The 25138-nt window shown below is 43.2% G+C and overlaps 1 protein-coding gene across 5 annotated transcripts; it reads right to left on the bottom strand.

Annotated features, from left to right (window-relative positions):
* Positions 1-1721: 1721 nt before the first annotated feature.
* ZCCHC17 (zinc finger CCHC-type containing 17) lies at positions 1722-24999 on the bottom strand. Of its 5 annotated transcripts, none has more exons than XM_044997949.1 (8): positions 24874-24999; positions 23385-23559; positions 21421-21478; positions 18578-18678; positions 15161-15252; positions 14247-14347; positions 10006-10139; positions 1722-3164 (listed from the first exon to the last, which is right to left on the bottom strand). In XM_044997949.1, the coding sequence occupies exons 2-8, from the start codon at positions 23448-23450 to the stop codon at positions 2913-2915; spliced, it is 804 nt and encodes a 267-aa protein (XP_044853884.1). In that variant the 5' UTR covers positions 23451-23559; positions 24874-24999; the 3' UTR covers positions 1722-2912. The 5 variants fall into 5 exon arrangements, with proteins under 5 accessions (XP_044853884.1, XP_044853886.1, XP_044853885.1 ...); XM_044997951.1 differs by having other exon boundaries at positions 24933-24950; XM_044997950.1 differs by lacking the exon at positions 24874-24999 and adding an exon at positions 24653-24845.
* Positions 25000-25138: the final 139 nt, after the last annotated feature.

The raw sequence follows: 25138 nt of genomic DNA on the forward strand, positions 1-25138 counted from the left end.
GCCCCCAAGTTTAGTATGAAGACCCCAGTCACAGAGTCTTCAAACGTCTCTCTTCGCTCCAACCACACAGGACCCACTTCGAGATTTCATTGTTAGTGGCCTCCCTGCAATGGATTAGTATCTGCTGTGAAAGCACGGGTCACAATCAAGCCTGGTTTTCTCCGGGCTGTTATATTTTTCGCACCAGCAATTCTACTAGAAGTGGTTGTTCAGAGTATAATTTATATACACACACACACACACACACACCATTCCACATAACCAAATCCTTACACCACAAATTCAGCAGAGAACGCTGCTGTGTAGCATAAGCAAGAGACTGCCCACATGAGCAGAAGGGAAGCTGGGAAATCAAGGTAAGGAGACACAGATGCTCAGCTAGATCGCTCACACTGAGGTTTGAGAAATGAGTTTTCGATAACCACGGAGTCCATCATGCTTTGGGACTTTTCACAGAAGAGTCTGATTGTGAACTGAACCCATATCCCCTCCAGCAGGTGAGGCATATCACACCACGCCACCAGTGCTTCAAGACCTTACAAGTGGGAGCAATGTTTGGTCTTCCCTGACTTCGCTGAAGAACACGTGGAATGAAAGCTCTTGCCAGCCTGCCCTTTCCATCTAGGGCTGAATTCTTAAGCCCTGTCTACCTTGAGGAAATTCAGTCTGGTGTAGTGAATGCACTAAAATGCATGTTGTCGTAGTGGCTAGGGGCCTGGTCAGGGATCAGGGTCCCCATTGTACTCTGCACTGTACAAACAAAAGGTTTTGCAGAGTTTCCACTCACGCAGCTTACGGTACTGGTTTAGCTGTACTGCTGGAAGCCCTGCTGTGCGTCAGCTCAGTGCAGTCACATTCGAGTTGGCATATACTTTTACACTGCAGTGAATTTCCTCAATGCACCCAGGGCTTTCCCAGAGAGATTTTCTCCCTAGTGAGTTAAATAGGTGTAACAGAGTTTTAAATGAGAGTAAGACTCACTTATCTTCTCAATTAGGAACCACCCTTCTTGTCAGTGATGTCATTCTCTGGCCCATGTCATGCAGGAGGTTAGACTAGATGATCATAATGTTTTCTGACTTGAATCTTTCTAGTTCTTCAGTTGTCAAGAGACTTTCAGACTCGCTCTCTCTCTGTACATTGGATGAGCAAGGCAGTACAAAACAATGTTTTCCCTTGTCAGGTCACCTTGAAGTTGACCAGTCTGGGGCAGGTTTATATGAGAAAGCTGCAGCATTTTAACTAAAGGTGGTATTTGAAACTGATGCAAACCCCCTGTGGGGACAACCCTTAGTTCAGTTTAACAGTTGTCTATTGAGGTTTGTCTTACACTGATTTGAAGCAGGTTTCAACTACTCTGAAATAAGCCACCCGTAAACCAGTGCAACTTGTATGTTTAGACAAGGCCTTTGTTTTGCTGCCCCAGACAAAAGACTATGGCTACACTAGGAGCACTTTACTGGAACAGGAACAGTGTTACACTCGATCAGCAAAGAGCTCCAGTGTGGACACAGCTATACTGGTGAAGCTGAGCTTTTGCTGGTATGGCAAGCCCCGCCCCCAAGGGACACAAGCTATAGCGGTAAAAGCGAGGTTTGGCTGGTATAACTGTGGCACAGCTCTGTCAGGCAAACATCACCCCCAACTGACATAGGTGTGCCAGCAGAGTCTGTAGTGTAGACACAACCCAAAATATCAATCAGAACAGCATCAGAAGAATGTAATTTAGCATTTCAGAGGTTTATTTTTCAGAATTTACACAGCTAGCAATACTGACAAAGCTAATGTTTATCTTGAGTGTCTCCATAACATAATTTAGCTGATTTGTTACCAACCCTCTTCCACTGCTAACAGGCAGAATGGAAAGATTGAGGGGTTGTCTACACACAAAAATGGTTCTGCTTTTATTATCCCAGTGTAGTTACAACAACACAATCCCCCTACAGTGGATGTACGTTCGTATAAAGATGACTTATACTGGTACAGCCATTCCCATATGGCAGGGGAATAAGCTGCATCAGAGGCGCCAACTTTGAGATTCCCTGGGAGTGCTGGACCCCCGCTCCGCCCCAGGCCCTGCCCCCACTCCACCCCGCCTCTTCCCACCCTCTCTCCCCTAGCACCTCCTGCATATCACTGAACAGCTGATTAGGGCGGTTGGGAGGCGCTGGGGGAGGAGCTGATCTGTGGGACTGCTGGTGGGGGTTGAGCACCCACTATTTTTTTTCCCCATGGGTGCTGAGCAGCCACTTTTTTTTTCCATGGGTGCTCCAGCCCCAGAGCACCCATGCAGTTGGTGCCTATGATAAGGACATTTATACCAGCATAACTGAGTTCACACTAGGAGTTGTACCAGTATAACTCTATTGGTAACAAAAATCACACCCCTAGCCACAGAGTTACACTGATACAAAAACAGTCCATAGGGCAGGACTGAGATGCAGAGGGGTGATAACTGTAACAATCAGCAGGGAGGCAGTGCCCATGACTAGACAATTAGCTGACAGGGTGTGGGAGTGGCTCCCTCTAATGTTTTGCAGGGACTGGTTGGCAGGGACCAAAAGTGGCACAGCTGTCACCCTTTGACAGGCACTGGATACGCTGCTGCTGTCCTGCACACTCCTTGCTGTTTCAAAGGAACTCACTGCAGCCCTGGCAGCTCACTCAGAGGAACCTGAAGCTTTACAGGATGGGAGAGTCACTGATGAAGAGGAGTAATGAATCTATTTTGGCAGGTACAACCACTGGGCTCTCAGCAGGAGAATGGCAGCCTGTGTAACTTTATAGTGGATAATTAATTTCAAAGTCAACATCTTTAACATCAATGGCTGAATGCTGCTTTTAGAAGGAAGTTCTTCATCCCTCAAACAAGCGTGTAGTGATTTAACTCTACGCTCTCCAGGTGGTTTACTCTAGAAGGCTAGAGCAGGCAGGCAGGGAGTTGACAACACCAGTGCCCCTTTCAAGCTCCTCTCCTCCTCATTCCTTGTGCTTTTTCTTGTGCTTCTTTTTCTTCTTCTTCTTCTGAGGCTTACTGGCTTTCTCCGAATGCTTGGCCCTCTTGCTGGCTGGCTGAGCCCCATCACTGTCCGAGTCGGAGCTGTCTGAATTGTCGGACTCTGATGACTTCTTGCTCTTGTGTTTCTTTTTCTTCTTCTTTTCCTGTCGGCAAGAAGGAGACAAAGCCACACGGGTTGCAAAGTGCTCACTGGTTAAGGCAGCGAGCTGCTTTTCAGAATGAGAACGTCAGGTCATTTCTTAACACATAGCCTGCTGCTATCCAGGAAGAACAGGATGGGATGCTGCTCCAGCTACTCAGCAGTTAAATAGTTCTGACATGTCAAACCGTATCAGCAAACTGGGGTGAGACAGTTACCAGAGTGGGGGCTGTTTGATAAAGCACAAACCTGAATCCTTCAAACTTACTCGGGCAAGTAATCCCTACTCACATGCCTAGTCCCACTGAAGTCAGAGACTATTCAAATACAGATGACTCACTTGGGTGGTAGTTGGCAAGATCAGGCCCTAGTTTATTCAGAACGTGGGTTTCTAAACTAGCTGGTCTAAAACCAGTCTCTGTATCTCCCACCGCCCTCCCCAAATGTGAAAGTAACTGAACCCTTAAGCCTGTCAGGGAAACCTTGGGGCCTGTTCCTTACAGCAGCAGTTCTCAACCAGGGCTCTGTGGCCCCCAGGGGGGCGTGAACAGGTTTCAGGTCTGCCAAGCAGGGCCAGCATTAGACTCGCTGGAGCCCCAGAATCTGAGCAACTGAGCTTTGCGGGGCACCCTGTGGTGTGGGGCCACAGGCAACTGCCCTGCTTGCTACCCCCTAACACTGGCTCTGGCTTTTATAAGCAGAAAAACAGTTGCTGTGGCAGAGGTGGGCTATGGAGTTTTTACAAGCATTTGTATGCGTGTGGGGGGAGAACTCCTGGGTTAGAGCACAGGTGAGTGAGGGTACACGGAGGCTAGAGGCATACGAAGGGTACAAAAAAATGAAAGAGGGGCATCCATCAGAATAGTTGAAGGTGGTACAAAGGGGCACAGTTAGGAGTAAGCGTCAATGGAGCTGATACAGACTGGGTGCCCCATTAGTGTGGGGAATGGAAGCGTCATTTGAAAAGAAATAGTCTCCTGCCTTTATGGCTGTGACGATAACCTCTTGAATGTGATTTACTGCTGTGCTGTCTAGCTCTTAATATTTCCTCCTGATTCACTTGCCTCCAGCTCCTTAATCAATGTTGATGCTCTTCTCAATTCTTGCCAATTGATCTTTCTATGAAAGGCAGGGACAAACACACCACCTCACCAAAGGCGCAATCCTAGCTCTCACTCATGGCTACTCAAAGCAAAACTTTGTTTCAGTGGACCTGTCCAACACACACCTTATTAGGCATGAAGCAACTTAGGATAACCTATCCTCCCATTTCTACAGCCGGACCTCTGAGGCCAAGAATTTTGCAGGATTCAAAAAAAGGACTGGATGTTAACATGGGGAACAAGCATAGCCAATGTTGCTATAATTAATATTTTTAGAGAGAGCTAGGAAAAGGACCTAAACTCTCATGTTTTGAGACCTGAAGCAACCTCTGACTACTAGGCCCAGGTTACCCCATAACTGGCAGAACAGGATTTCTTCCCCTGAAGCAGTCAGACAGAGGATACTGAACTGAACAGACAGCTGGTATGATCCTGTAAGGCAATTCTTATGTTTAATTGGATGAAGAAACTTTAATGACAGGTTTATGTGATGGGGAATCCTGTTAGAGAGGGCATGGGATTGCGTTCATATTGATTTAATGTAGTAATAAAGTGAAGAAGTAAGGCTAATGTTTACAATCAAGCACGCCTATCCCAGAACACTAGCAAAATACACCTCTGCTGAAACAGGCAGTAAATAGAAGCAACTGAAGCCAAACAGTGTGTCTATAAGGACACTTGATCACAGAAGGGAATAATCAGAAATGTAACTTTGTTTAATAACACAGACTCAGCTCAGCCATACATACTAAGGTCCTATTATTGTTAAAACAAGGAGAACAAAATGGAAGATTTATATAGCTGTTCCATCCTGCAGGAGAAGAACAGTTCTTGAGGTGACTTTGTATTGTATAATGAATGGACTGTTAGAACAAGTTTTAAAAGCATCAAAGAATAGGAGTCACCATCGGAATGGTCCATATCAGCACCTCCAAGAAGAGGAACCACGTTGGACCACATGGGATAGGATAAAACAGCCTGTTCTCTTCAGCACCTTGCTCCCCAAAAGCCAAAGATGCCTAGAAAGGAGAAGACGGAGGTCCTGGGCCGGCCACCTGGGTGTCCTCCTGGTGACTCCAAGTACCTATCTTGGAGCACCTTTAACTCTCTCCTAATTTCCAGCAATTCAGGTTGCCTGCTAGTTCATCAGAAAGAGACTATAATCCTGTCTGTCCTTCGCCCCACCTATGTTTGCAGCATTAACTCCTGCTGTGAATAATAACTGAGCTGAAGGCTGGTGGCTGAGTAAAGATCTGGTGAGAAGTAATACAAACTTTCTCTTGGGTGACTACCCAAATCACTCAATGACCACCTCTTGAAACAAAGTGCCTAATGAGTGAGGAAGCTTACATGCTTGTGTATGTGCTCTACAGACTGACAGAGTTAGTGTGTGTGGGTGTGTGTCTTTGTTTTAGAACAGGTTAAAATTAAGTTTGTGGTAAAGTAGCTTTAAAACTGAAGAAGTTACTGTTACCTACATGTACTGTTAACTACCGACTGTAGAACTGTACAGGTGTTTACCCTAGTTAATGGTTTCATACTGCTTTTCAAGTTCTCTGTGTATGTAGATATAAAATGAGACCAAGTGTTTAAATTTCTTGCACTGCTCTCAGTCTATCATATCGTAGGAGTTTATTTTAGGTAGTTAGGAGTGTTTATCTGATCCTGAGATTATCATTCACTGGGAAGTGGGCACCAAGGGCTGACTACTACAGATCTATTGGGAAGGAGATCTTGGTGAACTGGAATGTAAATAATTGACCAAACTGTCTTGTGATCAAGCCTTGGTTTGTTTTTTCTCTGTTGTGTTAGCAACACCAAAGTTCATAACTAACTGGCAAGTGAGGATGAGGGACTGAGTCAAAAATCTAACACAGTCACCTTTCCAAGACAGTAACTGAGTATAAGAATTATTCTCTATTATGGGTGTGTAATTTGATTCTGAAACCCTAAATAGTTGTATCAACCAATGTTCTAATTTATGTAACCAAATCATAGTCCAATACTATTTTTGCCTTCTATCCTACACTATTAGTTGCTAGTGTTAAGGGGATATTTAATAAACTCTATAAATCTACTTTCAAATAATTTTTGTTTAGTTAAGCAACTGAAATTAAAAGAACTCTAAGAAATGTGTTAGTCTTTAAGGTGCCACAAGTACTCCTGTTTTTTTTAAGAAATGTGGTGGGGTAATGAGTTAGGCAGCTGCTTAACAAAGGTTTGCTTTATACTCGGTCTCTCTGACAATAACGCTGACAGGTGTTGCTACCGGCGGGTGAGATTGAACAGGGAAATGGTAAATTCAGAAGGGGCCATCTGTCTTGTCCCTTTTGGGGCAGCATGAGCAAATTCCCAGATGTCTTGGCGTGTTGAGCTTTCCCCAGTTCAATCTTCCTGCTTTTGCGTAACCAACACTTCTACAGAATTAGAGCATTTCTAAACAAAATTTCCAAATGAATGCAACATTGCACCTGTGTATTCTAGGAGGTAGTTAGTGAAACACCAAGATGACCAGTTTTTCCTTAAGAATGTGATGCTGCCTTTCCAGTCCATGTGCTCTTGTGAGGATACAGCACAATGTGGGAGCACATCCCACATTCTAGGCCAACCAGCACCACGAACTGGCTTTAACAATACTTAGCAATTCTGATGTGGGGGAGGTACAGCTAGAGCTGCCAGCGCAGGGCACTGGCTCCTGGGAGAGGCGGCCCCATGTTCTGCTCCTTTCACCGCTGTGGTTCCTGGGGAGAGCCCTGCGACTCTGCAGATACAGATTTGCATCCACGGATGTAAATTTGTATCTGCACAGGGCTCTGTCAATTTGGCTCCCAGCTTTGTGCTCAGTATAGACGATGCTGGCCTAGCTCTTCTGCGTGGTTTTCCATCAGCAGATCTCAATACACTTTACAAAACGAGGTTAGCGTCATTTTATTCCCATTGTTTACAGATGGGAAAACTGAGGCAGAGAGGAAGTGACTTGCCGTAGGTCACCCAGCAAGCCAGTTGCTGGGCTGGGAACAGAACCCAAGTCTCCTGAGTCAGAGTTCAATGCTTTTATCCACAAAACTCTCAGGAATGGATCATCATGCACTAGGGGCTCTTTCGCGTTTTTCCATAGAGTTCAAGGTTGAAAAGGGGGGGAGGGGAATGGAGGTTTCCTGGGTAGAAGGAGTGCCAAGCATGCAAACCCAGGCTGGTGAAATTAAACCACTGCCTGAAAAAAATATTTGTGCCAACTGAAAAAGGTTAAGAACAACTTCAAAGATCAGCTACACAACCTCCATCACTCCCAGATCACAGGAAATGCAGCCAATATAAGGTTTACACTGAGCGACAGTCATCTCCTACAGATATTTGAGCGTCATTTATTTGCTGTGGGACTGTTGCACTGGTAAGCATGAGTTCACTCTTCACTGTGCCTGCTTCTGAGAGGGTCTTCTGACCTCCCCTCCCCTGGGCACTAGCAAGATATATGCTAACAATGGGCGTTCTGTATCAGGATTTTCCCCAACTGTAACTTGTCTCTGCCACAACTCCCTTCTCCCCTTTGTTCGTTGTCACCCCTTGCTATGTGTATCTCATTTAGACTGAAGTCATCCAGCCACTGTAATGCTCTATTAACTGACACTAAGCAGTACACAGAGAACACAATACTTCTGAGCATGTAGCCTCTATTAACAAGCATTAAATCAACAATGGGGTTAAAAAACAAGTTAACTGTCCAGTGATTAAAGCATGACAGGGCTGGCATGAAAGGAAATATGGGGTGTTGTGGGGATGAAGCTAGCCCTTGTTGCTCATGAAAACAGTCACAAAGCAGCGGGGGGGGATGGGGGGGGACGGGACGGGCGCAGAATCCACTTCCCTCCTCCAGGTGAAGGAAAGACCATTGCACAGCATCCATAATGTGAATCACCTGGGCACAGGCCTGCTGGCTGGAGACATCCTGGGCTATTCGTGGTTGCTTGTCATGAGAAGAGATGAACAAGGGATCTCAAAAAGCAACAAAGAGTCCTGTGGCACCTTATAGACTAACAGAAGTATTGGAGCATAAGCTTTCGTGGGTGAATACCCACTTCGTCAGACGCATGTGGTGGAAATTTCCAGAGGCAGGCATAAATATGCAGGCAAGAATCAGTCTAGAGATAACGAGCTTCTCAGTACATTCTCAGTAAGGGATCTCAGTACATCTGACAAATAGACTCATTTTATTTTACTTTTTTAGTTCAACCGGTTGAAAGACTGTTAACAGGCTCAAGGTCTGGCTGTGAACATGCTTCAAGGAGCGGAAGGACAGAGGGAGATGAGGCAGCAAAGTAATGGGAGCCCTAACTATAACCTTTTCATTGTTTCTGTCATATAAAGAATGATTTACACTCCCTTCTAGGGAGGAATGTAACGGGAGAAGCCAAGTGTCACTGAAGCTGACAGCGCTGCTTATTATCTTAGGGAAGATGTTCTCCAGTAACCTCGAGCCCATCCCGGGGCTCATGGAGAGTTCTGCTGGAACAGCCTTGCTGTAAATCACTCCTGCCCGTCACAGCTGTTAGTGCTGTGTAGTCACTTGGTGAGGAAATAGAAATGAATAGTCAAGCCAGCTGGTATAGTTACATAATTCATGACACTACAAACAGAATGATTCCTTCCAAGCCAGCAGCCAATGAGGGGGAACATCTCTGCAGCTTAATTAGAGGGCAAAGTTAAAAAACCTGACTCGGCATAAGGAAATGAAGCACATAACTAGGAAAACAACAAGGTGGTAGCCCAGGTTCCAATATGAGTGAAATGTGTGAAAATCCAGAATAAAACTCTACCCTTTTATGGATCTGCTCTGGGTTCAATGTAATTAACTAAGAACCTAACCCAGCATGTCTAGTGGCGACAGCAGGAGGCTGGGATGCAAGAACTTCAGACTTACAGTCCTGGCTCTCTCACCAAACACGGTCTGTGATCTTGAGCAAGTCATTTCACCGCTCTGCACCTCACTTTAATCACCTATATTATTGCAGCAGAGGAATGGCAGTGCTTCCTTAGATTTGTTCCCCTTCAAAAGATAAAAATCAACCAGTTTAAAGGGACCAGATTGGGCAGAGCCCATGCGAAAAGAGCTCACTCCATATTTGCAAACATAAGGACACTGAAAAGTTGCAGTTAGGACAAAAAGGGTGTCGTTATTTAGACAAATAAAGCAGGAGTGTATCCCTCAACAGGAGGGCAGGCTGATAAGATGCTAATTGCTTATCAGTTCATATGTAACAAAAACTGAAAGCAGCAGCACAGAGACAAAAGAAAAAGTAGAGAGAGAAGAATGAGGCAGAGTGAGGGGAAGGGTTAGGGTGACCAGATGTTAAGGGGAAAATATCGGGACTGAGTTAGAGTTACTTCACTAGATGGTAGCTCAGTTCTATCATGTGTTTTTCTGGAGAAAAGAATGAAAGAATGGACAAGTGGACTACTTGGAAACCAATGAGACTGTAAGAGTATGGTATACTATGGTAACAAGCACCTCAAATATCCAAGCTAAATTTATTAAAAATGAACAAGTCAGCTAGAAAAAAACTTGCATAAATTGTCCATTTCACCACAGAAATGGTGCAAAACCAAAATCTATCCCTTTCCCAAAGCAATGAGCTGCCTGCTTGTTATCACTTTGCAATGTAGGTTAACTTCCTCCCTAGGGCCTCACTTGTAACCTGGCCCATTTTTCTGTGGTCTATCATCAACAAGGATACAACCTGTACCTTTTTTTTTTTCTTTGAAGAATTCTCAGCATGGCTGGACTTTTTATCATCTTCATATTCTGCTGTCTCCTCCTCCTCCGGTATCAGACTATACTTGATTCCCCCAGGCTGCACGAAACATTCTTTGGCAAAATGACCTGCAAAACGACATTTGAAATGGAAGAGAGCAAAATGAATCCCCTTTTGTGGGCTATTTCTTTTGAGGAGCACAATGAAGGTTCTATTTGGAGCCCATTTCCATACTGATTACTTCAGTCTGTTGATCTTAAAATAGAATATCCTTAGAAGTGATAGAATGCCTTCTTAATACCGAGCATTGGGCTGCTCCCCTCTATCTGCTGTGAGAGCTAAGGTAAAACACTCCCCTCCACTGTGCTTTTCTTCCTCCCCCCAGCCTTTGTTTAGACAAAGCTCTCCAGGGCAGGGACAGTTTCTAGCTCTACTACAATGGGGTGCTGATCTCAGTTGATCTCTAGGTGTCATTATAATACCAAGAATAATTAAGGCTACGATTTAGTCATGGGTATATTTAGTAAAAGTCATGGACAGGCCATGGGCAATAAACAAAAATTCATGGCCCGTGACCTGCCCATGACTTATACTAAAAATACCTGTGATTAAATCTTGTGGGGGGAGAGATGCTGGCGAGGCGGGAAGGGCCTGCTGCCGCTCTGGCCAGCTTGCTGGGGCTGCAGCTGCTCCGACTGGTTTGGCTATACACGGGGCTGCTCCAGCTGTTCTGGTGGCTGCCAGAGCAGCTGACCCTGGAGCCTGCTGTTTGGGCGGCCCTGGGGTCAGCCACACTGACCCTTGCAGAAGTCCCGGAGCTTGTGGAAAGTCCCAGAATCTGTGACTTCCACAGCCTCCATGACAGACACAGAGCCCTAATAATAATAAATGAACTTGCTCTTCACAGTTGGAGCCCTTTGAAACTGACCAACACTAAAGATAATGAAAGTGACCAAGACACACATTTGTTTTTGTTTTGCTCATCAATTTGAACTTATGTTAGTATGTCCAGGCTGCATTCTCTACAAAGGGACAGATGGAAGATGCTGTCACCATGTTATTAAAAATCCATCACTACTTCAAACTCCATTCAGTGCTCGTTGCCTCTCATTTGAGGTTGCCACCTTATTGTATAGCTCTAAACATCCCAGCAGGAGGCAGGAATGAGAGAACTTTGGCCCCATGAAAAAGCAGAGTTTCAGGCAGATGACTCAGTGGATAGGACACTAGAATAGGACTTAAGTCCTGAATTCTGTTCCTGGCTCTGCCACTGGTTTGCTATATGACCTTGGGAAAAAGTCATTTCACTTCTCTGTCTGTTTCCTCATTCGTAAAATGGGGATAACAGTGCTTCACAGAGATGGAGGAGCATTGAGATAACTGGGCCAAAAGAGAGAAATATTAAATATGTTGGAGAATTATTTTTAAAATATGCTTTGGTTAATTTACAATTAATTGTAGCCAATTTTGTGTGTGTGTGTGTGTGTGTGTGTGTGTGTGTGTGTGTGTATATATATATATATATATATATTTTATAGATATATAAAATTCAGTATTTTAAAATTCTTGGAAACTGAGACCAGAAGTCTGCCCCGATTTGCCTTGTAAAACTAAAGATGGTGGTTTCTCATTTCAGACATTTAAACCACTGTTTTTTCTTAGATGCAGCAGTGACAATCTCCTGTTACAATGCTTGTTTCCTTTAATGTTGAACTGGTTTAATCTGCACTGATTAACCAACCCAGGGTACTGAATAGAACATAGGTCACTTAAGAGGGATTAATCAGACAAACCCAGTGTCCTGGTGTCTGAACAAAGAACTACGGGAGAGACTTATCTGCGCTGGGGCTTCAACAGCAGAAGGGGCATATGGCAGAGGGAATAAGCCTGTGTCAGGGAAGCCCTTCACGACAATGGGAATGTCTTTCCAGCCAAGCATCTTAAGTAGGCTTTTAATCAGTGTCAATTTTACTGTACACACACAAACCAATGAAAAAAATATTTCCATTGATAATAATGAAACAAAGATAGGCAAAGTAAGAAAAATGCTGCATGAGAACTCAGTTTGATTGAAGGATATTTTGTATATTTTGACAGGCGATGTTGACAGTGTGTGTTCAAAGGTTAATAAAGCTTTCCCTTTTTGAATCTCAAAGTCTACTGCCATTAAATAATTGTCTGATGCCCCCACAATTTCTGACAACTGAAAATTTAAATGGACAAAAATACAAATACTTAAAAAACAAATAGATATCAGTCGAATTAAAAAAAAAATCAAATTCTGGCAAGCCATACAGAAACAACTGCTTAGGTTTGGAAATTAGCCTCATTTTGGATCTACCTTGCACACACCAATGGCTAAGCTCTAAAAATAGTTCCTGCCAACACATCTTGCCTAGCTAATTTGGACCAGACAAAGCCATTTTTAAAACAATGCTTTAAAACCATTACCATAGTTAGGAATCTAGTTTAGAAAATGATTTTTAGCAGCATTTTCAAGATGGTTGTGTGCAGTCCATACTGGACAGGTAACTATATTTAGCATCAGCAGAAACTGCTTTTAAATGTGTACTTATTAAGCTTTCTTAGCACAGTTTAAAAGTCCAGCATAACTATTAGCCAATGACCATGTAATATATGAGAACAAATAGGGCATGGTACAAATTCCACAGGCAAAATACTTAATTAGGACTAAGGTTGCTCAAGTATATGACCCATCAACAAAATCACTGTATGTTAAAGAAACCCCCAGTTAAACCAAGATTCACTTCCATACAACTCTCATATCTAGGCTTTGCAGAATTCAATATTATTTTTTTTACGATTTTGACAGATATCTTTATTTTTATGCATTTTCCTATTTTTATCAATTTAAATGTTCACAGTTCTGAAACCCCATAATTTTGCAGAATGATTTAATAGTAGATGCTGAGATTCAAAAAGGCAAAGCTTTATTAACTGTTGAACACAAACTGTGAACTTCACATCAAAATATGCAAAGTATCTCAGACTCAGACTAAGGACAGAAAGCAGCAGCATAATCATCTAGTCTGACCTCCTGCACATTGCAGGCCACAGACCCTTACCTACCCACTCCTGTAATAAACTCTTAACCTCTGGCTGAGTTACCGAAATCCTCAAATCATGCTTTAAAGACGTCAAGTTACAGAGAATCCACAATTTACACTAGTTTAAACCAGCAAGTGACCCTTACCCCATACTGCAGAGGAAGGTGGAAAACCTACAGGGTCCCTGCCAATCTGACCGGAAGGAAAATTCCTTCCCGACCCCAAATATGTTGATCAGTTAAACCCTGAGCATGTGGGCAAGACGCACCAAGCAGACACTTGGAAAGAATTCTCTGTAACTCAAGAGCCTCCCCACCTAGTGTCCTATCTTCAGCTGTTGGGGATTTTTGTTACTGGCAGTTGCCGATAGGCCATGTGCCATCGTAGGCAGTCCCATCCTACCATCCCCTCCATAAACTTATCAAACTCAGGCTTAAAGCCAGTTAGGTTTTTTGCCCCCACTTTCCCTTGGAAGACAAACTCATTTTCATGCAGCATCTTAATGTCTTTGCCCATCTATAAGTTTCATTAACATATATGGAAATCTTTTGTGCTGGTTTCTGTGTGTTTGGTGAAATCAACGTTTACCAATAAAAAAATCTAATTCTTCCAAACTTATTTATCTCACACACATTAAAACTGAGTGTTTGGGTAGAGATTCTAACATAGAACTGCTCACAAGCATGCATTCAGTTCCTAGTAGCTGATGGACCTAAGCAGTTCCATTGGCTTTTCTTGAAATAGCAAGCAGTTAGGATGAATTAAGGAAATAATAGTTTTTCTGTTCAAGTGTAAAATTAGAACAGTATCCTTGCTGTGAAATGCAACGTGTGTGAGGGAGAAAAGTTTGGAATCTGTAGCAACAGGCTCTTTAGCTAGATGAAGTTCAAAAGAGCATAGCTGTGAGAATCAAATCTTTAAGAATGAGCATTTCTAAATGTTTCCCCTGCAATAGTTAGAAATGACAGAAATTTCAGTTGTCCTCTGAAGAGTTAAGTTTGGAGACCTAAATTCAATCTTTACAGCGAGAAAAAAAAAAGGGTAGCATGCTTTAACTGAATATATCAACACAGCCATAACTGCAGAGTCACTACTGATACCTCCATAATGAAGGTAAAGACAAAAAACTAGAACAATAGAACAAGAATGGAAACAGCACAAATGTACCTTTGCAACCACATTTTTTGCAGACAGTGTTCAAGACAGCTTCCAGGGTAATCTTCTGACTAGTGTAGTCTCTGAATGAACGTTTCTTCCGCTCATCCTGACTGTGGAAAGAAAAGAACTATTTTTCTTTTCCAATCTGCATCACCTCTAACCCCATGCATTTACTTGGAAGCTCAGATCAAAGTGTTCAAACATGGCTACCTGAAGTTAAGCTTTTAAATCCATAGCTAGGCATCTAAATAAAAGCGACTATTCTGCAGAATGCAGTTGACTACTTGGTGGAGGAAGCCATAGACAGCGTATTACACTTGCTCCCTATTTGTTTCTTGGTATAAGAGGACTCATTTCAGGGTCAGATTCACAGAATACAGGCAAACACACATAGCCAAAGTATAAGGCCATCACATTCAAAGCTAACTCACAGCTGCCCTAGTTACACTAATACAGACATACACATAATATGCCCAAACATATGCCTGGGATAAAATAATTATTTTTACGGAGTAGTAAAATGCCATCACAATAAAGGGCAGGCGAGGCGATTTTGTGCCTGGGATGGTAAGTGTTTGGACAATTTTGCAGGGCTGTAAACTCACAGGAAATAAATACACCCTCAGCACAGGAAGAAAGATTGCCATGGAGAGGTCATTATGAACAGCACGTTGTGTTAGCATGCTGAAATTTGGTATTCGAATGCAGTCCTTTGCTGACAGTGCTGCAGAGGGAACATCTTAGATTATTCTTTAGTGACTCCTCCATTCGCTTCAGAGCGGCACTGATGGGCTCAGGAGGGAGCTGCCGCCTCCTTCCTGGCAGGAGGACTGGGACAGTCACTGTAATGGGAGGGCAGGGAACAAAAGGAAGCAATGGTCGCCAGGCTGATTCGTTATACCCAACAGAGCAGATTTACCTACTCAAGGGCAACATTGTTTGGATCAAGGTCCTTTCCTGTTCCTTGGTTGACGACCTTCATGGAAAGAGACAGCTTCAACTTGCCATCTTTCATCTGAAAGAGACAGACATGGAGGGAAAAAAACAAGTCATAGCAGAACTGGGTTACAGGGAAAGCCACAAAGAATGAATGAAACTGCCAATTAGTAAAGAAGTGAATGCTCTGAAGTCAAGGATACATCACAAAATGTTTTAATTTTGACAAGTATATTATAGTTTTATTTACACTTCAATGTTCTAGTTAATGGACTGGAGTATATAACTTAAAAATAACTGTCTCAGAAATAAGATCATAAAAATCACCACAACGGATCAGATCATAGACCCATCTAGCCAGTATCTGGTATTTAATAGTGGCCAGTACCAAATACTTTGGGAGAGGGAGGGTGTGTACAAGAAACTCCAAAATGGACAATTGTGGAATAACCTGACCACAAGGGACGTTTCTTCCTGATCCTAGGCAGGTTAGTGGTTGGTTTATGCCTTGGAACATGAGGCTTTATATCATTTACAATTTTTTGTCCTTTTATGTAAATAGGAATATTCTAATTATCCATATAAAAGGCTCTTTTCTGAATCCTAATAAGCTCTTGCTCTCCATATTATCTTGGAGAGTTTCACAGGCTGTGTGTTGCTTGACATCTCCCTAGAGTACACAGCCTTTTAAACATTCTTGCTAACAATGTGAGTGAAATGGGCAGGTTACAGTGAAGCTCTGCTCTGATGCAATTTGCGTCAGACCAAAACGTGGGAGTTATTTTTCATTCATTTACTTGCGAAGTCCATGTGTTCTTTTTGGGTGCTTTAACAGATAATGCTTTGGTACTGTCCCTCTCCCCTTCACCTTAAAAACAAAGACCAGGGACCCAATAACCATTTACCTTGCATGTTTTTCACAGAGTAAAAAGAGTTGGTAAGGACAAAGGTTACAACTCTGTAGAGGGGTCATTACAATAGTGACATTAAAAAAAAATTGGAAATATGACCTGCAAAGGATTTTTAAAGACTCTGCTTTTTTGTGTGTGTGCTTCTTTATAATGTATGCATAAGGCCTGAAAGGTCTCTGCACCCATTACCTAACCCTCAAAAAAAAAAAGGGGGGGGGGTTATTCTCTATGTCAACTCTGGTTTTCCCTGATTTCTGAAAGACACGGTAGTGGATTTAAGATGGCACATTGTTAGCGCACACACCTCAAACAGACAGGATTGCTGAATCTTTAATAAAGACATGCTTTCTCCAAAATGTGAGTCATTCAAATTAAAGATGTGTTCGTTTTTTAAAGGCGTTTTTAGCAGTCCAACCTAATATCCCTTCCTCACTGGCTTGGTCAGCTTTCATTCTGTTCTTGTGATGTTGTTGTAACAGAGATTGCAACAGAATGCAGTATCTTTGTGGACCATTGGATTAAATTTATGAATGGTTTATACATGATTGTGTTCTACTATATGAGGGAGGGTTATCACAGCTCCTCCAGGAAATAGAACATTGTGGGGTGATTAAGGCAAGCCTAAACCCTGGACTGGAGGGAGAGACACTTCCACCCAAGATAAATGATGGCTGTGAACCTGAAATCTTACGTGGGTGCACTCCAACAAGGCCAAGCAGGGTTGGGGAGGTTAAAGATACAGCTAACCCCGAAACTGAGACAGTCATCACTAGAATTAATAATGGTACAGGTTCATTACTAGATGGAAATGGTAGAATTATTAAAAATAATGCAGAAACGGTAGAAGTGTTCAATAAATGTTTCTGTTCTGTATTTGGGGAAAACAGATGATGTAATCTCATCATATTATCATCTTTACATTCTGCTAATCTCTAAGGAGAATGTCAAACAGCAGGTACTAAAATTAGTACTCTGATTAGTTTTTTCTTGTGATTTGTCTCAAGCTCTATTTGAATGGAATTTTTTTTTTTAATAAAGCTATCTTAAATGTGCCAGAAACCAAAAAAGATGATCAAACCATGTTTTACACTTAAAACTAATGATTAATTAAACAATGTAAACATTTTCTGTAGCTGGTGAATTTAACTTATTGTTTCTGCTCCTGTCAAGATTTTTAGAACTAGTAAATCTCATCCTCTCACACTAGTTTTTAATTCCTCAATTGGAAGAGGAAAACAAGTTCACTGCTTTTGCAAGTCTCAACTGGTTTCTTAACTTTGAATTAACTAGTCCAGCGGTTCTCAAACTGTGGGCTGGGATCCCATTTTAATGGGATCACCAGGGCTGGCTTACACTTGCTGGGGCCAGGGGCTGAAGCGCGAGCCCAAGCCCCACCATCTGGGGCTCAAGTTACAGGCTCCCTACTGGGGCTGAAGCCCTTGGGCTTCGGCTTTGGCCCCCCTCACCCGGGGCAGTGGGGCTCAGGCTTTAGCATTAGCCCTCCCACCCAGGGAGGTCGGGGAGCAATCAAGTTTGAGAACCCCTGAACTAGTCATTGAACTGAACTAACCGAAATGAAAAAAATACTCTCTCTGCACTTGAAGAAAAGGCTACTGCTTTCAAAAGCTGGTTTAGTACTTAATCTGGTTTCAAGTGCCTAGTCAGTGACTTCCACCAACTGGTCTGACTTTCTTTAAAACTCAGCAGCAAACATGTGCTGTTTAATATTTTTATATATATATATATATATATATAAGTGACTTTAATAGATTATAAATTCAGGTGTTCATGTAGGTTGCCATTTTCAAATTTAATTTTGAATAGATTTAAATAAAAACGGTTTTGTTTTTTTAATAAAATGTATCCACCCTGCACACACATCCCATCAGACCTTCTTTAGACACCACAAAGAAGCAAAAGAAGGTACAAACCCTATTGTTTATTTTGCAAGTCATCTTTAAAAAAAGAACAAACTTTAGCAGTGTCCTGTCAAAGAAAGATCATTCCCTCAAATAGAATTGAGAGAATTCTCAGCTTCTGCTAAGAATGGGTTTAGAAACCTTTCCAAAAGTGCGTAGTTTACATTTATGTAGCATCTTGCTTCCCAATAAATCCTGAAGTACTTCACATGATATACAAACACAATAGGAGGAGTCATGTAACTACCTACAGGGTGACATGCCAACCAGCAAACAGTAGTCTGAACAATGGTGCAGGGGGGAGGCAAGATGACATTTGATCAAGGATGAACTCCTACTTTTATGAAGAATGCCATGTGATCTTTCAAGCCCATGCAAACCAAACAAAAAGTTGGTTCTTAAATGCTCATGTGAGGAGGAACATGATTAGTTTGTGTTCACAACAAACAGCATCATGCACTAAACAAAGTGATTGGAACACTACGCTTCTGATAACATGAAAACCATTAGCTTGCTGTAGTTGCAATTTTTTTCTTAGTTTACACAGTGCTTAAGACACCATAAGCAATTTTACCTCTCTTCCAATAAGCTTCACCCATACTTTGTCTCCAACATCTACCATCTCCGAGGGTTTGTCCACCCGACAGGCTGACATGTGGGTTCTATGGACAAGGCCTAGAGGTAGTTTTTGGGGAAAAAAATAAAATACATTGTTTTTGGTTGAACATATCCTCTAGAAAATGAGAACATCAAGTGCTGGAGTATCCTTAGGTGAAATGAAATATCTGGGTTACTCAATCACCACTTCATGCAGAATAAAGATTTATTAGGTTTATCGGTTTTTCAAAATCATTTATAAACCAAATGCAGCTAGCTAAACCCACCAAAATCTGCTCCAAAATCACAATGGGGCAGCTCTTGCAAAATGAGAACCTGACAGCTAAAAAATGCTTATATCATTCCAATCTCATAGAACTGGTGTAATTTCCCCCAAAGAGTTTGATCTTGCGAGTCTTTGTGCATAGCAAGGTGCATGCAAATGTAAGGTTCTGGTGCAGCAACAAGTTCTGTGCAGATGGGAATCTTGCAGCCAGGTGGTACTTACTGCAAGACTGGGCCAAAAGTCTCTATGACTTCAATGGAATGTAGCCATCCGTAATCATAGAATATCAGGGTGGGAAGGGACCTCAGGAGGTATCTAGTCCAACCCCCTGCTCAAAGCAGGACCAATTCCCAACTAAATCATCCCAGCCAGGGCTTTGTCAAACTGGGCCTTAAAAACCTCTAAGGAAGGAGATTCCACCACCTCCCTAGGTAACCCATTCCAGTGCTTCACCACCCTCCTAGTGAAAAAGTTTTTCCTAATATGCAACCTAAACCTCCCCCATTGCAACTTGAGACCATTATTCCTTGTTCTGTCATCTGCCACCACTGAGAACAGTCTAGATCCGTCCTCTTTGGAACCCCCTTTCAGGTGGTTGAAAGCAGCTATTAAATCCCCCCACCCCACCCCATTCTTCTCTTCTGCAGACTAAACAAGCCCAGTTCCCTCAGCCTCTCCTCATAAGTAATGTGCTCCAGCCCTCTAATAATTTTTGTTGCCCTCCGCTGGACTCTCTCCAATTTTTCCACATCCTTCTTGTAGTGTGGGGTCCAAAACTGGACACAGTACTCCAGATGAGGCCTCACCAATGCCGAATAGAGGGGAATGATCACGTCCCTCGATCTGCTAGCAATGCTCCTACATATACAGCCCAAAATGCCGTTAGCCTTCTCGGCAACAAGGGCACACTGTTGACTCATATTCAGCTTTTCGTCCACCGTAACCCCTAGGTCCTTTTCTGCAGAACTGCTGCCCAGCCATTCGGTCCCTAGTCTGTAACAGTGAATGAGATTCTTCCATCCTAAGTGCAGGACTCTGCACTTGTCCTTGTTGAACTTCAGCAGGTTTTTTTTTTAGCCCAATCCTCTAATTTGTTTAGGTCTCTCTGTATCCTATCCCTACCGTCCAGCGTATCTACCACTCCTCCCAGTTTAGTGTCATTTGCAAACTTGGTGAGAGTGCAGTCCCTACTGTATTAAACCCAATGCTAATTACTTCTGACTACAAATCACTCTCGTGGGAAGGGGAAGATGGGAGGCTGCATATTTTAGATCTGAGAGTGCAGTTGGTAAGAAAAGTAAGAAAAACAACTGAAAGAAAGAGCACCTTCACTGTCTGATAGGATGCTAATTTAAGAGGCACAAACAAGTTTTAATTCCTGTCAATCCTGTGGACTTAACAGAGCTGGAGGAGAACAAACAAGATGTTATTCTGTTTCGGGTGTTAGCAGCACATTTTTTAGCTGACAACACCAGAGGCAGAAAACATAACTTGACGACTCTGGCTTAGCATTGCAGAACTAGCAGGTAGAAAAATCAGCCTTTTAATTTGCACAAACTGAACATTTGTTGTGGGACTGTCCTAGCAAGATTAACTATTGAACCCATAGTGCCATTTTTCAGGGTATAACCACATCTCAAGGGAAAGCCCAGTCTTTTTTTCTTGTTTTCTTTTTTTTTAATGTCACAGTTGACTCGGAAAGCTTTCCACTTATTTTGGTCACGAGTAACGCCCCCTAGTACCATTGCAATGCAGAGACCAGAGAAAAAGATACTTAATACTTTTTCAGTTTGTTTCCCTTGTGCATTTGACATCATTTCCTGTACAGTTTAACTATTTCCCTTGTATACTCAGATTCACCTGTTAGTGCAAGTCTTTCACACAACTGATAGGAAAAACATGAAAAATAACCAAGAAAGCCTGGACCAGGGGTCCCCAACACGGTGCATCTAAATGCGCCCGCGTCCTGGCCGGAGGTCGAGCATCCGCCGAAATGCCGCCGAAGCCTCTGGCTGACGTCGCTTGCCACCGACAAGTGATGTCATCGAGAAGCATCGCCGCCGAAATGGTTGGAGACCACTGGCCTGGACTGTGTGGCAGTCAATGATTTACCATTATGATTTTCCTTCCATCTATGAATTCTATTTCATAGGAGAAATTAAGCATTCCAGGCCCTGAATCTGTAGGGAATTACTGCACTCCAGTCTAGTGCCTTATAATGCCACTCCAATATAGCCTATAATCACCTGGAAATGCACTTATTCTCATTTACAGAAAAAAATATTAAATGAATATATTCAGTATTACTGCAAGCATTTATATAGCCCCATCACTGTATCTGGAGCCCTTACATAGCATAAATGGGAACATTCAAGACCTCAGTAAGAAACCAAACCCCACACTGGGGGGATTTAATCAACTCAGGAAACTCAACTTACTTTCTAAGACGCCAAGTCCTTCTGCAAGGGGAGGATTGTATGATTTAAGCAAACCAGCATAAAACTAAGTCTGAAAATCTAGTCTGAGAAACAAACCTTGTTTCCTGCAGCCTGGAATTTTTATAAAGGCCCCATATTCTGTTACAGCAGCAACCTGTGAAGAAAATCAATATATCCATTGAATGAAAGAGAACCTTGTACATACACCCATTTTCTGTCTCATTTTTTCCTTCCCTTCAACCCACTCTCTCTGCATGCACTCATTTGGTTTCAGCTGTTTCTAATTTGCCTTCTATGAGTCTGCTTCAGGTTATCCGCTTTTGAACTGGGGAGCTACATAACAACAAATAGTGTTGCATCAGACACACACAAGAGCACAGGATGATTATTTTCTGCCCTGCAAGATAACAGACGGATCTTGAAAAATTACATTTGCTATATTCAGCAGCAGGAGCCAATATTTTTAACTTCTGTTTTCCGCTATTTTATTATTTGAGTAAATTTAGTGCTGAGAGGCCAGACTGACGGCCGTGGAAACAGTCTTATGCTTATCTATGGAACAGACAATGGACAGGCAACAAAAACTTCCCTAACTCTTCAAACTAGCGTGCCTCTGAAGGGACTCACCCTAGCATTACGGGGGAATTAACCCTTCCTTCCATGCTCTATTCTATCCTAGGCCTCTCTCACGAGACTGCCCAAGAGGCGGCCAGTCAGTGCCAATAGTGGCAGTAGTGGTTTTGAAATGGATACTTGTCCACTAGTACCTGCACTGAGACCCACCAACTAATTTCACATAGTTATTACAAACAAGCATCTGATGGTAATGACGGTTGCTCACTGCTGGCTGTGGCCCCAATTATTCAATAAACTCTGTGCAAATAGACACCTGAGCCTGCACTGAACTTCACTGAAGTTAATTAGTTGCTGCATGGATCCACCCATGCAGAGCTTTATTATGGAATTAGGGCCTGATGTTGGAGTGAACCAATCTAGACTTGAAAGGCTCTTTAACTCATTCTCAGTCCCCTGACACCTATAATTCTAGCCTTTGTGCTCTTCTTACCATTCTTAAGGGGGAAAAATAGTACCCAGGGCTCTTTTGATTATAACAAGGCAGACAGGATCCCACTTCCCTTTTTAACTAGGAGAATGGGAAACTAAGGGCACTGCACATTTTAGTGTTAAGTTCAGGACTTCGAGTTGTCCCAGATTGCGCAACAAATATTCTTGATAGCAGCTATTAAACTCAAGACAGTTTCCAACTTTTAAAAGCTAAAGTCTCTTGTATTTCACAGCATGAGGCAGGATGAAAAGCTTTATCCCCAAGCTCCATATGACATCAAAATTAAAGCAATAATATTTTCAGATCCCTCACACTTGAGTTGAAAAATCAGACTTGGCTGAGAGAAAATCAGAATGAATTCTCTGAAGACAGCTTTTCTCATCCTACAAGACTAGCATGTTTATGAATACACATTCTTAGCTAATCCTCTTAAATTAGTAGTTATTACTCTTCAGAATGGAGGTGTTTGCATTAGCAATGTGGCTCACCCATCAGTTTTATTTTAAAGACATCTAATGAAATAACACCTGCAATAAGAGTCTCAACCTGTTCTCAAAACACTAGTTAAAATATTTACCAAAAAAGTGTGTTAAATATTTTTCTTTAATCTGAGAATGCTGGTAAAAGGCAGTGGCTCAAGAGGCTAAAGTCCTCTTCTCATCTCTATCAATGTGCATCAACTCTAACCTAAAGGAGAGGGGAATTCTCTTTATATAGCCTATGTACTCAGTTTCTATACTGGGAATGCCAGTAAGGGGTCAGTCAGAGGCAGCTGTGGTGGTAGTGGCTTTTTGTTATGTAGACACTTGTTCTCTATGAACCAGAGTACACAATAGCAGCTCATTTCACGTAAGTCACTTAGCTTTGTTACCAGTAATTAGGGCTGGTTCTGAACTGGTGGTTTAAAAATGAAAGGCTCTAATCCTTTCTCAATGTCCTGCACTATTCATGTCTCCCATACTTTTTCATGACCCTAAGCAATGACAATACATACCTCTCCTTGGAAGACGTCATAGAGTTCAGGCAATGTCTCCATTGTCTCAGGTCTCATAGACTTCATTTGGGAAGTTTTCTAAGAGCATGCACTCCACAATTCTTTCCTAACCTTGCAGTTTACTTTGATTCCATTTATGAGATGTTATCCCTCTGTGGAGCAACCCTATTCATAACTGAAATGAAGACAAGACACCACTTGTTGAAAGAAATAGCTTCACTGGTAATAAAATAAAATAAAAAGCTCTTGAGGAAGCCTTTCAGGGAGGTTTTTTTTACCTGCCCCACTTTCACTCATACTACAGTCACAGTCATTTCTGAATATCCAATACTATGCTCCAATATGTCTGTTAGTCTAGAAGGTGCCACAGGACTCTTTGCTGCTTTTACAGATCCAGACTAACATGGCTACCCCTCTGATACTTGACCATTACTATAGTGTCTGGTGCTCATGCTATATATTATGGCAGTACAATCCAGTGGGTATACAAGCCAAAGAACCAGAAGACCCAGGTTCTTCTATGATACAGCTGCCAAAAGCATGCTGTGTAATAAGAAAGTCACTTAAGTTTGTGCCTCAGTTTCTTCCCTCTATAAAACTGTGATCCGATACCCTCCTTTGGAAAGCTCTTTGAGGTGTATGTACGAAGAGGACTACATAAATAGTAAGTATTATAGTACCTAGGCAGATACATCAAAATATGTACCCACGACTGTAAATTGACAATTGTGCCCCATTTTCAGAATTCAGCACCCTCAGACATATGTAGTTTCTATTTTATTTCAGCGACTGTAGTTGGGGTGATTATAATCTGTTCCCTTCACTACTACCTACGACACACACCTGAAAACGTAAACAAAAAGACCCCGCAATTCCTCGTCTCAGCCGTCACCCTTTAAAAGGCGAGGGCCTGCCTAGAGCTTTCTGAATGCTTGGCGGGGCGGCTCTCACCCAGGCAAGGAAACACTGTGGGCATCCCCAGTACTGCCAACCCCAACAGCTAAAAAATAATGCGGCCAGGGGCCCAAAATCATTAGAATGGCTTGGAAAGCGCCACGTCCTCTGAGAAGGGAAACTCCGCGTCCGGGATTCTTTTCATTTGCGCTCCGGTTCTCCCCCTTTCGCTTGGCCTCGGGTCACGTTTCCAGGCTGCCGCCCTTGGCCCCACGAGCTGGGCTTAGCGGGCAACGCTAAACACACCAACGTGGCGGGAGGTGGCCGCACCAGCCCCTCTTCCATACCGCCCAGCGCCCACAGCGAGCGCTTACGGCGAGCCCCCGGGGCGGGGCCAGCTGGGTCTGTACAGCGCCGAGCACACGGGCCGTAACCGGGGACGGCAGGAGCTACCGCGGCCCGAGCGCGCAGCATATGGGGTGGGGAGGCCCAGCGCCCCGGGCCGCAGCCAGGGGATGGGGGCGACGAGCTCCCCGTCGAGGAAAGGGCTGAGGGCTCAGCTCTCCCCGCGCCCGCGGCCCCCCACCTCACTCACCCTCTGCCGCCGCTATCCCGCCCGCGCCCTGGTACAACCTAGCCTGAGGCACCTCGCACCCGCCAATCACCACGCAGCTTGCTCCTGAGTGTCGCTCACGTAGCTAATGGGCGCGCTCGATGCTAGAACTCCCGCCGCTCATCCGCTTACAAGCCTGGCCAGCGCTACCCAATCAGCGCACTGAAAAGAAGGTGGTGGCGCGGTTGGTGCTCGCCACCAATCAGAGCGGGGAACTGGGCAGTTCTGTCCAATGGGTGGAGGACGG

The sequence above is a fragment of the Mauremys mutica genome, chromosome 23 (assembly GCF_020497125.1).
Source record: "Mauremys mutica isolate MM-2020 ecotype Southern chromosome 23, ASM2049712v1, whole genome shotgun sequence".
Lineage (NCBI taxonomy): Eukaryota > Metazoa > Chordata > Testudines > Geoemydidae > Mauremys > Mauremys mutica.

Coding starts and splice junctions, on each gene's coding strand:
- ZCCHC17 (XM_044997949.1), bottom strand. CDS start 23,450: ATGAAGTCTATGAGACCTGAGACAATGGAGACATTGCCTGAACTCTAT. Junction 15,253..18,577: donor TGAAGCTTATTGGAAGAGAG/GTAAAATTGCTT, acceptor TGTCTCTTTCAG/ATGAAAGATGGCAAGTTGAA. Junction 10,140..14,246: donor CAAAAAATGTGGTTGCAAAG/GTACATTTGTGC, acceptor GTCGTTTTGCAG/GTCATTTTGCCAAAGAATGT.